This window comes from Oculina patagonica, chromosome 9 (genome assembly GCF_052425735.1).
Source record: "Oculina patagonica isolate OP01 chromosome 9, crgOcupat, whole genome shotgun sequence".
NCBI lineage: Eukaryota > Metazoa > Cnidaria > Anthozoa > Scleractinia > Oculinidae > Oculina > Oculina patagonica.
The window spans coordinates 16772825-16788281 of NC_135766.1; the positions used below are offsets into that span (position 1 = coordinate 16772825).

General features: G+C 37.6%; 1 protein-coding gene across 1 annotated transcript; it reads right to left on the reverse strand.

The window, feature by feature from the left end:
- Positions 1-952: 952 nt before the first annotated feature.
- LOC144666967 (uncharacterized) lies at positions 953-8591 on the reverse strand. The gene is made up of 5 exons (XM_078528420.1): positions 8108-8591; positions 4407-4559; positions 3298-3510; positions 1996-2111; positions 953-1208 (listed from the first exon to the last, which is right to left on the reverse strand). The coding sequence occupies exons 1-5, from the start codon at positions 8468-8470 to the stop codon at positions 974-976; spliced, it is 1080 nt and encodes a 359-aa protein (XP_078384546.1). The 5' UTR covers positions 8471-8591; the 3' UTR covers positions 953-973.
- Between the last annotated feature and the right edge of the window lie 6866 nt (positions 8592-15457).

A 15457-nucleotide genomic window follows, 5' to 3' on the forward strand; every position in this document is an offset into this window, starting at 1 on the left:
ATTGATTGATTGATTGATTGATTGATTGATTGATTGATTGATTGAGTGAGTGATTAAGTGAGTGATTGACTAATTGATTAATTGACTGACTGATTGATTGATTTTTGGAAGAAAACTTTCCAGGTCAATATGATCTCAGCGATGGTGTTTATTTAGTGGGCTGGAGGCCTCTACTGTATCTGGCATTATGTATTGATTTGCTCAAGGAAGCTTTATTTTTATTAGGGAATTTTGAAATCTGATGTCTGTGGCAACCATGTCTGGTACTCGCCGGCCATTTATCTTCAATCCATTCCCGATTAGAAAGCCTGTTTATGGCCTTACTTGAATCAGTCTTTTTGGAGCCGCGTCGCTCCTGGGACACGTAATTTGATTGGCAAGATTTTTAGAGTGATTTCATTTAACCCGTGAAACACTATCTACCAGTCAGTACCTAATGGTCAAAAATAAACAAAAGAAAACAATGGAATAAGTGTCTAATAGTATCAAAAAGTGTAATAACTATTTCCCGGGTTTAGTGAAATCACTCTGACAAAGAATTCAAAATCTTAATCAAATCAACTGCTTAAAAGCGGTGACAGCAAAGGGATAGCAAAGGGATTTTAAAACGGTCGATTTAGTTGATTCCAATTACTTTACACCCCACCTATGTCCTCCCTAAACGAACCCTAGTTCCACCAGAAAGTAGAACAGTTTGCCTGCTTTATAAAGGAAAAAAAAAATACAAATACTGTTTGTTCGTATGAAATAACTTTAATTTAGTCACTTTTAAAGAACAAATTTCTCTTAAATTCAGTGATAAAAAAATTCAGTTCTGAGTGCCCCTAGTTATTTTTTGATTTTACATCGATTCTTTCGATGAATACATTGCTGAAAAAACAGTGTTACCCCTCTGCTGGTTTTCAATGTACAGTACAGTATTTCATTATTGGTGCACACAGGTAGGTTATAATTTCTTTTTTTTTTCAAGCATTTATAGTGGCTTCCTAAGAACCAATCTAAACATGGGTGTAAATATATCTTTCTTTCCCGCTTGTGTAAGAGAATCAGCAGCGGTCAGCAGCACAGTGTGCACGGCAGTGGAGCCTTGTGGTACAACTCGCAGCATTTCCATGGCTGACAGCATGAAGTGCGTGAGCTTTCTACCAACTGACGACACTCTAAAAGCATCAAGAGAGAAAGCGTGCTTTCCAACGAGGAATGTGTACCTGTGTCAGAAGTGAACAGAAAAAATATTTTTAACATGCTATGCCAGTCTTGTAGATAAGAGACTGGGGAGGTAAAAGTTGGGGAGCTCGAGACGAGCGGGACACCCGCAGCCTCGTACCCAGTCCAATTCGTGCTATGCAAATGAGCAGAGGAGGCTTGGGACCGAACGCGAATTCTACCGACAAGCCTTATTCATGAGTGACTTCACATCCCATCTCGCAGGGGACGACTGGGAAACGAGGTCCCTTTCCAGGTCGTCAGGCCCAGTGCGTTTGCCATGAGTATGCAAGGAAACTCGTAAATCACCCCCTAGGGATAAAATGTGACGTGGGTTGTTGCAGTTATGGCACTCTCTAGGTCGAGCATATACATCAAGCTTGTATGTTTTCACGGCATGAGAACAGAATCTTAAATGCCTTCCTGAAGTTACTGGGACATTAGAAATAAGGGAGAGGTGTCATTATATTGGAACCGTTCAACTACGTAGTATATAATGGGGAGGGGGGGACAGGGGGGAAGGACATTGCATTGACATTACATTGCTGAAAAGCCCTTTTCAGGGAGCGCAATTAAATTGTATGTATGTATGTATAAGGAGCCAGGCTGAAAAGGGGTGGGAGGCGGCAGATGAGAGGGCGAGAAGCGGGTTTCCTTAGGAGTAATCCACTACGGAAAAGAGCGTGCAGCGTGAAAAAAGTACGGGAAGTTGGAGTAATAGGTGCGGGTGGCGGCTGGTTTAGTCCCCCTTGTTCCCCCTTTATATAATATATAAGTACTAGTTATTACCATGGAAGCTCCCCATCACAATGCGCATTCTTGTACTCTACGATCTCCAGTCCAGATTTTCTGATTGCCTCCAACAGGACAGCCTGGGTTCGCATATCGGCCACTCCATTTCCAATCTAAAGAAAACAGGAATATCATGTGAAACATTACGCAACAATACCGCAAATACAGCGCCTGCCTAAATTGTGGATAGATTGAGGATCTAGGGGCGGCAATAAAACATGACACAAGACTCATTCAACATTTCATCTTAACTTTTATTGAATTATTTAGAGTAAATTTTATATTTTGTAGTAAATCGAAGCCGACGTAATGTTTCTCTATATATCTTCTATATGCGCCATTGATTCTAGACTACTGGTAGTCCGTCTTTTCTCTTAGGGTCCGAGGAGCGCGCGGTTATAGCAGGAACGCGAACAAACTGGTTGAACTGGCGGAAGGACGAGGGACGAGAAGGGGCTTGGGGCGAGACAAGAAAAGATGTTTTTCCTCGATCGCGCGCGCACTCTTGTCTCGCCCCAATCCTTCCTTGCGCATCTTAAACCCTCGCCGAGAGTCACACTCCCTTACTAAATTTCGAGAGAAAAACAGACTGCAAGCAGTCAACATTGATTCCAACATAACGAACACATAGGGTGGTCTGCCTGTACGCCTTTCTCGATTATGCTAGCATTTTTTTCGGCATTTTTTTGGGGAAAACGAGCATTTTTTCCGTTTTTTCTTGAAAAAGAATTGCTAGCATTTTCTGTCATTTTTCATGACTGTGATCCAGATTTCAGCACTCAGAACTCAGAAGGACAAATAATCCTAAAGTTTCACAATTTTGATTACTTAATTTGATTGTTTTCTGTCTGTTTCGACTGTTTGTGCGTTGTGTTACTTGTTTACTTGTGTTGTGTTACTCGTGTGTGTTTTTTTATTTTTTTTAAAAAAATATATATTTTTATTTTTTTTTAAATAATTTTTTTTTATTTTTTTATTTTTTTTATAAACAAACAATTATTAAGTATCACCTGTTGTTGATTTGAGCATATAATGTAAGAGCTTGTACGTTTTGTTTGAAAAAAAGCAAAGCATTCTTTGGAATTCAAATGGCATTTTTTAAAGAAATCAGGCATTATTCTAGCATTTTTTGGCTTTATGCGAGAATTTCTAGTAGCATTAAATGCCAGTTTTACTAGCATAATCGAGAAGGCCTATCTGCCTGTAGACAACAGACACTGCAATTATCTCTCAGACATGATCTGAAGGAGGAGAATTTAATCTCAACTTTTTAATCATATTGCCCTTATCATAACTTACTTCAATGTCTTCTTTGATCTTCACATGTTCCGCATTGTTCGGGTCAAAGGAGTCCGTCATGGCCCAAGCGGAGTCAACAAAGATAGCACCTGGTTTGAGCACGCGCAGTATCTCTCTGTACACAATTTCTGGGTCACGTGCATAGAGGGTGGACTCCAATGCATATCCGCCATCGAAAGTGTTGTCATCGAACTCCATGTGGTGATAATCTCCCTATAAAAAAGACGAAGATATTTTACACAATAACTGAGAAAATTTTCTCGCGCTCATTGGTCAAGAGCTATGATCGATGAAAGTATAGACCATGATTATGACATCGCCTGTAACGAAACGTAAGGCAAATTTTGGAAAACTCGAGTAATTGTCGCCGCTCTAATTTTTAAAAACCAAAGTCCTGCAAGTGCACAAATATCAATTGAAATACTTAGGGTGAAAGTTCCCACATATTCGACGGCTTCAAGTAAAGCAACTGTGATTTTACAAGCTGTCACACACACGCGCGACTTCGCGCTGATTTTCCATCTAATTCGCCGGCAAATTTTCAATGTTGTTGTATAAAACAAATCGACTTCATTTCTTCAAGGTCTATATTCTTATAGCCCATAGTAATGACGGTTTTAAATGTCCAAAACATTGCAGTGAAGCCACTAGCTTGACGACTCGTGGTTCTACTTGAGTTTTGAACATTACATGGCGTCATTTCTATATGCTCTATTAGCGCGCGTTGGATATGAGATGGTAGATAGCCAACGAGGCGCGGAGCGCCGAGTTGGCAACCTACCATCTCATATCCAACATGCACGAGTGGAATAATTGTTTTATTAAAACAAGCAAAGGATTACAATATTTGAGCTCCCTGGATGTTCATACTGACGCGTACGCCTGCCAAACTTGTGCACCATGGTATATATGCACATATTATAGCCTGTTAGCCAATCAAAACTGCAATATACCATGCATGCTACTGAGATTGTGATAAAATGTGTAGACCATGTTAACATGTGGTCGATTTCTTAACCAGTTCACAGAACAAGTACTGCAAACAAAGGGATTGTTCATTGACTTGTTTTTGTCGCACTGACAATTAAGTGAAAGCTTTTAAAACTGACCTTAACGCCACTGCAATATTCCTGCATGTTGTTTTGCTCAATGTGATACTTCACTCGCTTGAGCTGATATTCACAGGGATTCAGGCCAACTACCTGTGCCCCAGAAAACTTGGCAACCTCTATCATGGGTCCACCTACACCACAGCCGGCGTCCTAAAGCACATGTGAATATCATCAGGATTTTTTCGTATCCCTTAATTAAAGCGCTTTTACTTTTATATTACTCTAATCTATTATTTTATTATCTAAACTCCTTACACAAGCGTAGTAGCTGTAGCAGCAGCAGCTCCGCCTGAAAGGGGTACCTTTTTGAGGCTGGAGGAATATTTAACAATTATTCCACTCGCGCTTGTTGGATATGAGATGGTAGATAGCCAACGAGGCGCGTAGCACCGAGTTGGCTTTAACGATCTCGGGGGGGGATATCCAACAAGCGCGAGTGGAATAATTGTTTTATTAAAAAAAGGCCAAAGAATTGCAATATTTGAGCTCTTCAGATTTTTTTCGTTGACGCATTTTGGCTACCATATTTGTGGTCAATGGTATATGAGCTCATATACCATTGCCTGTTAACCAATCAAAAAGCAGGAATTGCAATATACCATTTCTAGTTTTTAATAAAAAAGGATAGCGATTTCACGAGTTGAAGTACAAAAGAGGGCAAGGGAAACATCAGTAGGTACCTTGACTTCCGCCACAAAACGAACTAAAGAATGAATATTATTGATTGGTTAACATCATAAGTGGTAACCCTTGATCGGCTTTTCTGTGGAGATCCCCTTAACTGTAGTTTATTTCAAGGGTATAGCGAAGAGTGCTTCCTTTGAAGGACTATGGAAGGGGTACCATTTTCTATGGAAGGTGTATATTAAAGATTTTTTTATTTTTTTTATTTTTTTGTATATTAAAGGGTTACCTTTTCTTTCAAAACTTTATTTAAAGGGTAAAAGAATTGGGACTTAGCAGACAATCGAGCAATTATGTACAATGTTTCAATCGGTATTTTTGGCAGCTGCCATGCATGTTGATGATGAAAACAATGGAATTAAAAAATACATTTTTAAACAAACAACTATTCATTGTATTTGACTACCATCAACTATACTAAGGTAAAAACGTTAACTGGCTTAAAATTTTAAAAAGAAAAATGAGCTTTCGGCTGGTCGCTCTACAGCCTTCGACGGATAAAAATGGAGTGATAAATGAATAGAATAAATACAGTTGACTCCCGATAACTCGAACCTTCGCTATCTCGAGCCTCGTGCTAACTCGAAGCAAATTCGATTTCCCCTGGATTTCTGTCATGCATTTACTGTAATTTTACCCTAGGTAACTCAAACCCTCGATAACTCGAATCTCCCGCTAACTCGAACCAATGTTCGTTTCCCTTCAGGTCATTTTCTTTATAGTTTTACCTTCGATAACTCGAAACATGTCTGTCAATACGTGACAAGTCAAAACAGTGTACTGTAGTCCAAAACGTTGAATTTATTTTTAAAATAAAAACGTACATGAGTCAGAACGCCCCTCAAAACAAGACCTGTGCCACGCCATTGACGTGCTACGGCTGTTCTGTTTGTTTGTGGAGGTTGATACCAATTCTTTCAAATCTGACCTTGGATATGATTATCTACCTTCTCTTTTGTTTCATCAAAACTTTGGGAAACTATTCCAACTGATTTGAAAAAACTGCCTTATACTTCCAGTTACAAGCACTATAAAATTTATCTCTTAAAAAAACAATCCTACTCTTGTGGATAATTTCGTTGTTTTCTGCATATTAGCTTATATTTAGTTTGATTTATTCATCTTTTAACATATTTATTCTACATACGTTTGTTATTCATATTCTATTATTTCTAGTAATTTATGTGTCTTGTCTGTTTTTTTGAACGTGTCAGTGACCAACACGATAGCTTATGCTTCTTTGGTCACTGAGCACATTTTATTTTGGTTTTGTATCTATTGTATATTTTCCTTATTTTATTATTGCATTTTCTGTAAATAGTGTTAATATTGCTTAATTGTTGTTAATAGTGTGAAATAATAAAAATCTAAAAATCTAAAATCTAATCTAATCTAAATTAACTGAACGGCTATTTCTCGAAAAAGTAAATCGCATAAACTCTGCAGCAGTAGCCTATGGAGTTGTTCTCTTTGAAACCTGCATAGTTCGCAGCTGATTTGCTTTGTTTTACGTTACGTTACATTCTGATTTATACAGTGATTTAGAAATATATTGTTTCTTTTTCTTTCAGCCTGTCTATACTTATACTTAGTCTCCTTCGCAGCCGCTTTTTGGGACGTCACGCAACGCTACTCTAATTATTAAATTTGTTTAAAATGTACACTGGTCTACATTGAGGGTAGCAAAGGGTTTATACGTGACACGTGAAAAGGGCAAAAATTTGTCCGTGACGCGTGAAAATAGGGTAAAAACTATACCGTGACGCGTGAAAATAGCTAGAAAAAATACGGTATTCGTGAATTCTGCTGTTTCAAGTACACGTGACATGTGAATTTGGTTAAAATTTGTGCGTGAAACGGGATCACGACACCCCCTTTGCTACCCTGTACATTGTATGGATGAAAAATCAGTAAAAACTGTTTCTCCTTATTTCCGGTCATTTGTTTTCAACTCCGGATACTGACTCGAACTCCCATTAACTCGAACTATTCGCAATTTCCCTTGAAGGATCGAGTTATCGGAAGTCAACTGTGCAAAAATGGCACTAAGAAAAAATAAGAAGAACTAGAGCGAAGGTAAAATGCGCTAATATGATGACTATTTTCTAAAAAAAGAATAAAGCGACAGCCGAAAGCTCATATTCTTTTTGATAATTATTTTAAGCCAGTGGACTTTTTTACTGTAGTTTTAATTATATCAGCTGGTATCGATAAGACTCTTAAAGCCTGCGCAACAGGCGCATCAGTGGGGGGGTGCTCGAGCGGGTTTTGAGGTGCGAGCGCGCAGGACAAGACACGCGAGGATAATACAAAACAAAACAAAACAAAACAAAATAAAATAAAAATAGCGAAATAGCATATCTCGTCCCCTTAACCCGCTTGAGCAGCCCCGAGAGCGCCTATTATGCATGTTAACGATTTTTATATCAGTTTAATAAGATTTTAGAGTATCAATGAACATTTGAAGGGCAATGCAACATGTAACTCAAACACGATCAGACGTTTCACAGCTCATGAACCTTGTATCCACAGTTCGTTGTTCATACTTGACCTTTGGTACATGAAGCATGCCTCTTTGCACGCAAAGCAAAGCCCGGTTTTTAATGTGTTCGGTGGAGTGATAGCTATTATCCAATGAACGATCGATGGATTTCGACATCTTCCTTTCCCCATGTTCCACTGATCAAGAAATGCTATTAGCTTTTTTTTAAAAAACGTTCATGGAACCGAAATTTCATACAGAGTCCTAATTACTATTCATCATTTTGATATCGCATCGCGCTCGGTGCATACAGTTATCGGTGGTGTGATGGATCTCAGCCAATCATAAGCCGGCAAATTTTTGACATTTTGAAATACATAGTGAATGTATTTTAACTTATAAAAATGTTCGCTTGCGCCGCATTTCATAAATAAAAAATCCCACTAATCAAAAGTATATATTTTTTTAAAATTTCATGGAACTCATATCGCATACACACTTAAAAATCCTAGCCAAAGAAGGTTTCACTTACCAGAATTTTCATGCCTTGCCCTGCCTTTATAGTCCTTGCTATTCCTCTCTCGTACGCCAAGATACAGTCGCGCATGGAGGAACTCGCGTTCAGAACCGGTGCAAAGTGGAAGCATCTTCCATAGCCATATTCGTAAAAGTCCGTGACAAGGGTATAGAAGTTGTTAGAAATATCTTTCACTTGTTGAATTCGCTTTTTCCGATTTTCTTCTCGCTCCGACTCCTCTTTACCACGTTCGAACTGTTTTACATATCGGTTAACATTTTCGTGAACGAAATCTCGCCCGTAAGCTTGGCGGTTATAATTCACTAAGCTAGTAGAATTTTCAGAATTATCAACGTTACTTTGCTCGTTTTTAGACATTATTGCAAAGCTACAATTTAGCGTATAAGGTTGAATAATACTTTAAGCCTAGCGCACACAAACACACACCTCGACGCCTTAAGCAGACTAGACAAGAACCCGCGTGCAGTCCTTTTAATATGCCTTTGCTTAGGCAACTCGGCTGCTTTTTGGTCACGCGAACTACGCGTATGTCACGAGAGCGACGTATGTCACGAAAGCTCGTCCGTGTGTCACAAACTACACGTGTGTCATAAGAGCAACTGTTACGAAGAAAAGCAACTACACGAGTGTCACAAACTACACGTGTGTTATGAGAGCAATTGTTAAAAATTAAGAGGAAAAGTGACTGCACGAGTGTCAAGAACTACACGTGTGTCATGAGGAAAAGTAGCTGCGAGTGTGTCACAAGCAGAGCAAGCAAGAAAGCAGGCAATCGAGCGGGCAAACAATCGAGCAAGCAAGCAAGCGAGGAAGCAAACGAGCAGGCAAACGAACAAACAAACAAGCAAGAAAGCAAGCAAGCAAGCAAACAAAAGCAAGCGTATGCAGATACGCGCACCGAGTCAACATTAGCATCGCCAAGTCGACATTTGAATCGACTATCGAGGTGCCGTACAACTTAGGCAGTATTTTACCTGTATTATTTTTAATGCCATTACTCACAATAAATATTGGGAAAAATGTAAAAACTATCGATGACATCGCGTCTTTTTCGGTTTTATAATGACTTTGGAATTTTTGCTTCATCTACGAAGATTCGCTCGGTTTATTGTGGAGATCAAAAAAGTCAAAGGCTCCCTATTTTTATTATTTTTTAATTTTTTTATAAATTATATTCTTTTTCAATTTTTAGATCCGACTCGTGCGGATTTTACATAAGTGCGATTTGTCTGGGAGTCCACGAAATTATTTAACAAATAATGTTTTCTACATTTCTTGAGTGTTCTCAAATGCCCGGAGTGTTTTATGACAGTTTAGAATATAGCCGCTGTATACGCGCTGTGGAATTCTAGCGGGCATTATTTTAACATTAGCATAACCACACTGACCTACTATTGGTAATCGCGCGGAAATCTGATTGGCTACACAGGTGCCTACTATCGATCCGTAGAAGGCTCTCGGAGCGCGCGCGTAGTCTTCGCTGAATTTTATCAATCAAAACCTTCAATAAATCAATTCTAGCGATATTCTGAGTTTAATAGATCGGTCAGTGGGTTATGCTAACACAATTAGACGGCTCGCTCTTGGTTTCTACCGGCTTTTGATAGTTGGCTCGGGGAACTTCGCCCCTCGCCAACTATCAGCCGGTGGGACAGAAACCTCGAGCTTGCCGTCTAATTGTTAAACTAAATTTTCTCCGCGCGACATATAAAAAACGTCGTTATTTTTTTTTTTTTTTTGTTTATCTCAATTCCTTTTTTAAAAAACCAATCCCTTTTTTTTTTTTTTTTTTTAAAGGCTTTTGATAGTGCCCTCCGGCGGACGGGCACTATCGCGTCACGTGTTCAATTTAAACCAATCAGAATCGGATAAAATTTAGTGGTGAACTATAATTTAACAATAGAGTGTTTCTATCGAGGAACTATCGGCTGATAGTTGCCCCGCGGAAATTTGATGTTCTTAAAACAAATATTAGCCCGAGAAGCGAAACTAAATGCACTAAATGCAGTGAATTTGGTTCACGCATCGTGAATTATTTTTACTTTTGAGGATAAAAAACTCAATTGAAAGCCGATATTTAACAAACGAAACAAAACCAGACGAGAAACCCACTAAATGCAGTAAATTTGGTTGGGGTTTTTTGTCTGCATGCAGCTTGTTTACAGAACAATTTTTCCGATACAACTGATTGAGCAGCAATTGTAATGCTATCAGGAACTTTGAATATCAACTTAAAAAAGGCAGGCTGTTTTTTTTTGCAAGTTGTGTCCTTGTGGACAAGAAAAAGCAGCTAAAAATTAGCATAGCTCCGTTCTTCCTTCAACAACAGTTTACTTTATTTCTCTATCTTGATCTGGTGCCTTTTATGTACGAGAAGACCTGATTTGCCAATTTTAGTTTCTTTTTTTAACGAAAAGCATTAAAAATTCTCGTGACATTGTCACTTTCATTCAAGATTCTTACTTCAATCATGCCTGATTCCCATCGTCCATCGGTACCAGTTCCTACCTAACACCAGTTGCTATGCCACATCTTGTTTTTTTGTAATACCAATTTATTGCAACACAAATACAACTTGTAATAAGGTTACTTACAATCGGATTACTTAAACTACTTAAAACACCGTTATTTGACGCTTACAATAAGATTAAGACTACTCACAATGCGAATATTTACAATGCTATTGCTTTTAACGCTTATTAAATATTCACTAAAAAGTAAGCTACTAGTTTACAATATGATAATTATGTGACTGTCAATAGCTGCAATAGCAAAGCGCGCGAGTGACGTCACGACTCAGACAAGACTCAGACAAACAAACCGAAATGGCGGGTGATTTTCAAAACGAAAACTTTGTCTAGATTCCTTCTATTTCTCTCAGTACACGCTGATGTTTTCTGAGTCTTGTGGCGGTTATATTCATTTACGTTCTATTTTCAGACTTGGCGCGCTTCGCTATTAAAGTTACAGCACCGTTTGATCGCCACAAAATTTATGATTTTATATAGTTTAAGGAATATTCTTTTAGATTCTCAAAAATCTAAGCAGTCGCGTCACGTTTTCCCGTTTTAAAACGCGCTTGAAAAAGGGAGCTGTCAGCCTCATAAATACCCGGGAGCCACCTTAATAACATTGAAATTTTTCCCTCAGAAATTAAGAACCTATTAAGAACCTAATTAGCCTAATTTTGTGTTAATAACCCTTTATGTAAGAACCTGTTTATGCTTATTTGAGAAACAATAGGTTCTTACTCGCGGGTGTTTTAATTTACTGTACCGCAATAAAGCAATCCCAAGCCAGCTCGAGAGAAATTCTAGCAATTTTGTGGGTATTTTATTTGTTATGGCTTTCACTTTACTTGCTTCAATGCAGCTGAATTTCCACACTTTCCCTCACTACAGGATCATGGCCAGTCGCAAACATCGCGAGAAACTTTTCTTTTAAAAAGGCGCGAAAATCTCTCATTTGTACACAGTATATTATAACATTTACAGCACTGTTTGAAAATGCTATTAACCCACTGCCATAGCGAATAATGAGATCAGTCTCATAACTGATATCTGCCTTTGTTACCATGTTGTAAATAACTTGACCAAAGTATAGGAAATAAGGAATGACAAATGCAAACATGAGAGTAATCGAGATAATCGTTCCTCGTCTCTTTGCAGCTCTCCTCATGGCTTTTATGCCATTGTCCTGTTGAATGTCAACAGGTCCTTCTTCAACCTTGAGTTTAGAGTCACGATAAGGCATATACTTATAATAATTATAATAATACTTGGTATGAAATATTGAAAAATTATGTATGTTGAAAACATTATTCTAGACGGTAAATAATGCTTATCATACTTGCAAGATAAAGTGTAATGTGTTTCGTTTAGATCGTATCTTACCCCTTTAAATGTCGCAGCGGGAATTAACACGTAAAACATTGCTGATACCCATGCAAACAATACTAGCTTTTTAACGGTGGAATAACTAAACGTACGTGGAACTTTGCGAGTTGAAAAATATTTTTCAATGCTTATAACTAACAGATTATTCATAGTAACAGAAGGGAACAAAATATTCAAATAACGAGCTGCTCTGCAAGGCCAGTCTTGTTCAAAGATGCTGAAATGAAATTCGACACAACCAACTGGATTTCCCGTCACGGAACAAAGAGCATCAGAGATAGCTAGACTCTTAATATAAAAGTCAAAATTCTGCTGGAAGGAACATGCCCTCAGAAAAGAAGTCGACTTTTTCTTCGACTTTAAGAAGCAAAGTATGAGAACATTCCCTACAAATCCTATTATTCCTACTGATGCCATTAATACGGTGAGAGTGACTTTCGTGGAGGATCGTACTGGGGAAAATACGTAAATGCCACTGGTCAGCCCTGTTTCGATACCAGGCGTCGAGGAGATGTCAGAAGAGAGGCTGGACGACAGATTCGTACCCTGCAGATCATCCATCAGTAGCAAGGAATAATCTACGAAAGAAGTATAATTAATACAATTAGCACATGTAGAACACATGAAGAACATATACTTGTGCTTGCACTTTCCGTTGTTATGTCGAAAGCCCCATTCAAAAGTGTAACTTTACATTTGTACATAGGTATTTTTATACGCTCACCGTTTGTTCACATCTAATTGACATATTGAAAAAAATATCGTAAAACGCTCTCCATGCCAAAGGTAATAAATTTTTATATCCGTTTAACCATTCTCGTGTGTACAAACAAATACGCTGATTTAACGATTGGAATTTTTTTAAACTTTTCAGTCACGTTTTGGTAAGGATTTTGCCTTTATATAACAGCCAAATCTAAGGGCGCCCATTGCCTCCATTTTACTTAATAAGACTGTTTTAAATTTTAAATGTTAAAGTTTTTCGAGAAAGGCAAATGAATACCGTGAAATAAAACGTACGTGGAATGGTGGAATGATATGAGTATCGTTGTCAATTACGAAATCCTTAAGCTTGAAATCGCTGGTGACCGCTGAAGTTTTAGAATCAAATTCCGGGCATATAAGTCCTCTTGGCTTTTACTTTATGATCCACCGATAACGTAAGGTTCGGGAACGGTTTTGAGAAAGCAAACTGCAAGCGAAGTTACCGCAACGGCTACTATACCCGCCCTATATGTGCTTAGATAGTTTTCTTAGCGCGCGCTCGATGCATGACGTGACATGACGTTGCGACAGGAATTACGTGCGCAGTAAGGATGCGCATAAACAATTAGCGCGAACGTCATTAAATGTACGTTTTTTAGCCTACGCGAACGATAATCATGAGCTCAAAGTCCAGTTTTCTTTTAAAAACAGATATTTCGAGCAACTTTTTCCCCTTTTAGCATCTTCTTTCCTTTCGAGCAACTTGTTGCATTTTGAGCAATTTCTATTCGGAAGTTCTCCGAAGATTGTCCAAGTGTTGCCTGAAGGCCATACGAACGTTTCCAAAGATTGACGAAGTTTGCCGAAAAATAATGGTTAGCAAACATGACGTCATCGATATCTTCAGAATTTCAGATACTTCTGTTGCATTGAAATTGAGTGAATCTTACCTACAAAAGGAAATTAGTATATATTTCCAGAAATTAACTTGATAAAAAGCAGCGTTTTGGATTTTTTCGGGCACCTTTCGAGCATATTTTTTTTATCAAAAGCAACTTTTTGGATTTTTGTAGCAACTTTTGAGCACCTTTTTTAGAAATTTCGAGCAACGTTTTGAATAATTTCGGGCAACTTATGGAAAGCCCGGGGGGGGGGGGGGGGTGGATTTTGTCATTGTGTTTTCTTGCTATCTTTCATCATTCTTTTTCGTATCAGTTGACAAAAGTTAGTTTCAAAGTTAAACCCATAATTTGTGCAAATGCTTTGCTTTGCAAATCCCATCTACTTTATCAAAATGTTCTTACAAGGCTGTTGGTTCCAAGAAAGTTACACAGAGATCAGCGTCCCGCCTTCACCTGTTTGTTGTTTCCCTTCACTGAAAAATAAAAATGAACACAGAGGACAAGAGAACATTTTTATTTGACAGCGGATTTAGTGCTTTTGTGAAAACCTAATTGCTTCATGCTCAAATGTAGTAATTGAAACTGTAATTGGAGTTGGTAACATGTTGGTCTTTTCCTGGTAAAACAAGCCGTTACAGTCCTGTGAACAGCAAGTTTCGTTACAATACAAAAAATGAATTTCCTTAGAATATAAGCCTCTCTGTGCTTATATTTTAGAAATTATTCATTTAAACTATTTAAATCTAAATTTAATTTTTCGCATATGTTATGCATACATAATTTGAATATTTTAGATCGGTCTTCATTTTGTCAATAATTTATACAGATCATTTATTCCAATTTGTTTGCTCGCCCTAGTAAAGTTTGGTTTTTCGCCATTTTAATACACTGCTAATATGATTTTCTTTCAACGCTTACCGAGATATTTTGATTTCATTCATTTTTCCACCAAAGATTAGTCTATCCCATCAAAAAGGATATATTTATTAACTTTTTCATGCTTGTTATAATATAAAAGAGTGAACACTCTGGACCTGCCTTTAAAAAGATACCATGCTTAACACTAACGGGTGGTTGACAATTCAGTCAATTTCATTAGTTTTACTTTAATGTTTTTTTTTTGCCGTCATAGTATATTATTTTAAAGGAAAAATCGTCATGAAATTACTTTTTTTTTTGAGAAAATAAAATAATAATTTTGAAGGGCAAAAATATAGTCCTTTATTTATATGGATTCACACCCACACACACAAAAAAAAAAATGCGGAAATCGATCGCGAGTTCCGAAAAACTGTCATTATTGTAATTTAGAGTAATTAAGCAATATAATAGAAGTGTCATGTGCTATAAGCACTATTGTGAAGTCCTGATTTTGCAATTTGTTTTGATTTGTTACAGTTTCCGATAGGATTTTGAAAGAAGCTTAACAACCAGTTTTGCTCACAATTGGTTTGACTTATTAAAGTTTTTACTGTCCTTTAGGTCAAAAACCTTCTACTGTTTTTTTTTTCAATCAATACAAATCAAAGTTCAAAGTTAAGCTGTTTAATGCTTTTCAGTTCATGTGAGCCGCTAGGTTTCTAAATTATGTACTATATTCCTCAGAAAAACAAATGTCCGTGTGAATTTAACGAAAACTGTCAGCTACACTGAACAAAACAGAAGCATATTGCATTGAAAATAGAACCAAGAAAAAATTCCTTTTTTGTTTTCTTTTTTGAATTGTTTACGTTTTTCCGGCAAAAATGCATTTTACCCGAACTCTGTCTTAAAAAGAAAAACATGATTGCTTAAACATGCACCCACATTTTCTCGAAATTCTTCTTTAACGCAGAAAAGTT

Excerpts from the sequence above, each read along its gene's own strand:
- LOC144666967 (XM_078528420.1), bottom strand. The coding sequence starts at position 8,470 with ATGTCTAAAAACGAGCAAAGTAACGTTGATAATTCTGAAAATTCTACT. Across the intron at positions 4,560-8,107 it reads GGCAAGGCATGAAAATTCTG|GACGCCGGCTGTGGTGTAGG; the intron begins GTAAGTGAAACC and ends CATGTGCTTTAG. Across the intron at positions 2,112-3,297 it reads AGATCAAAGAAGACATTGAA|ATTGGAAATGGAGTGGCCGA; the intron begins GTAAGTTATGAT and ends TGTTTTCTTTAG.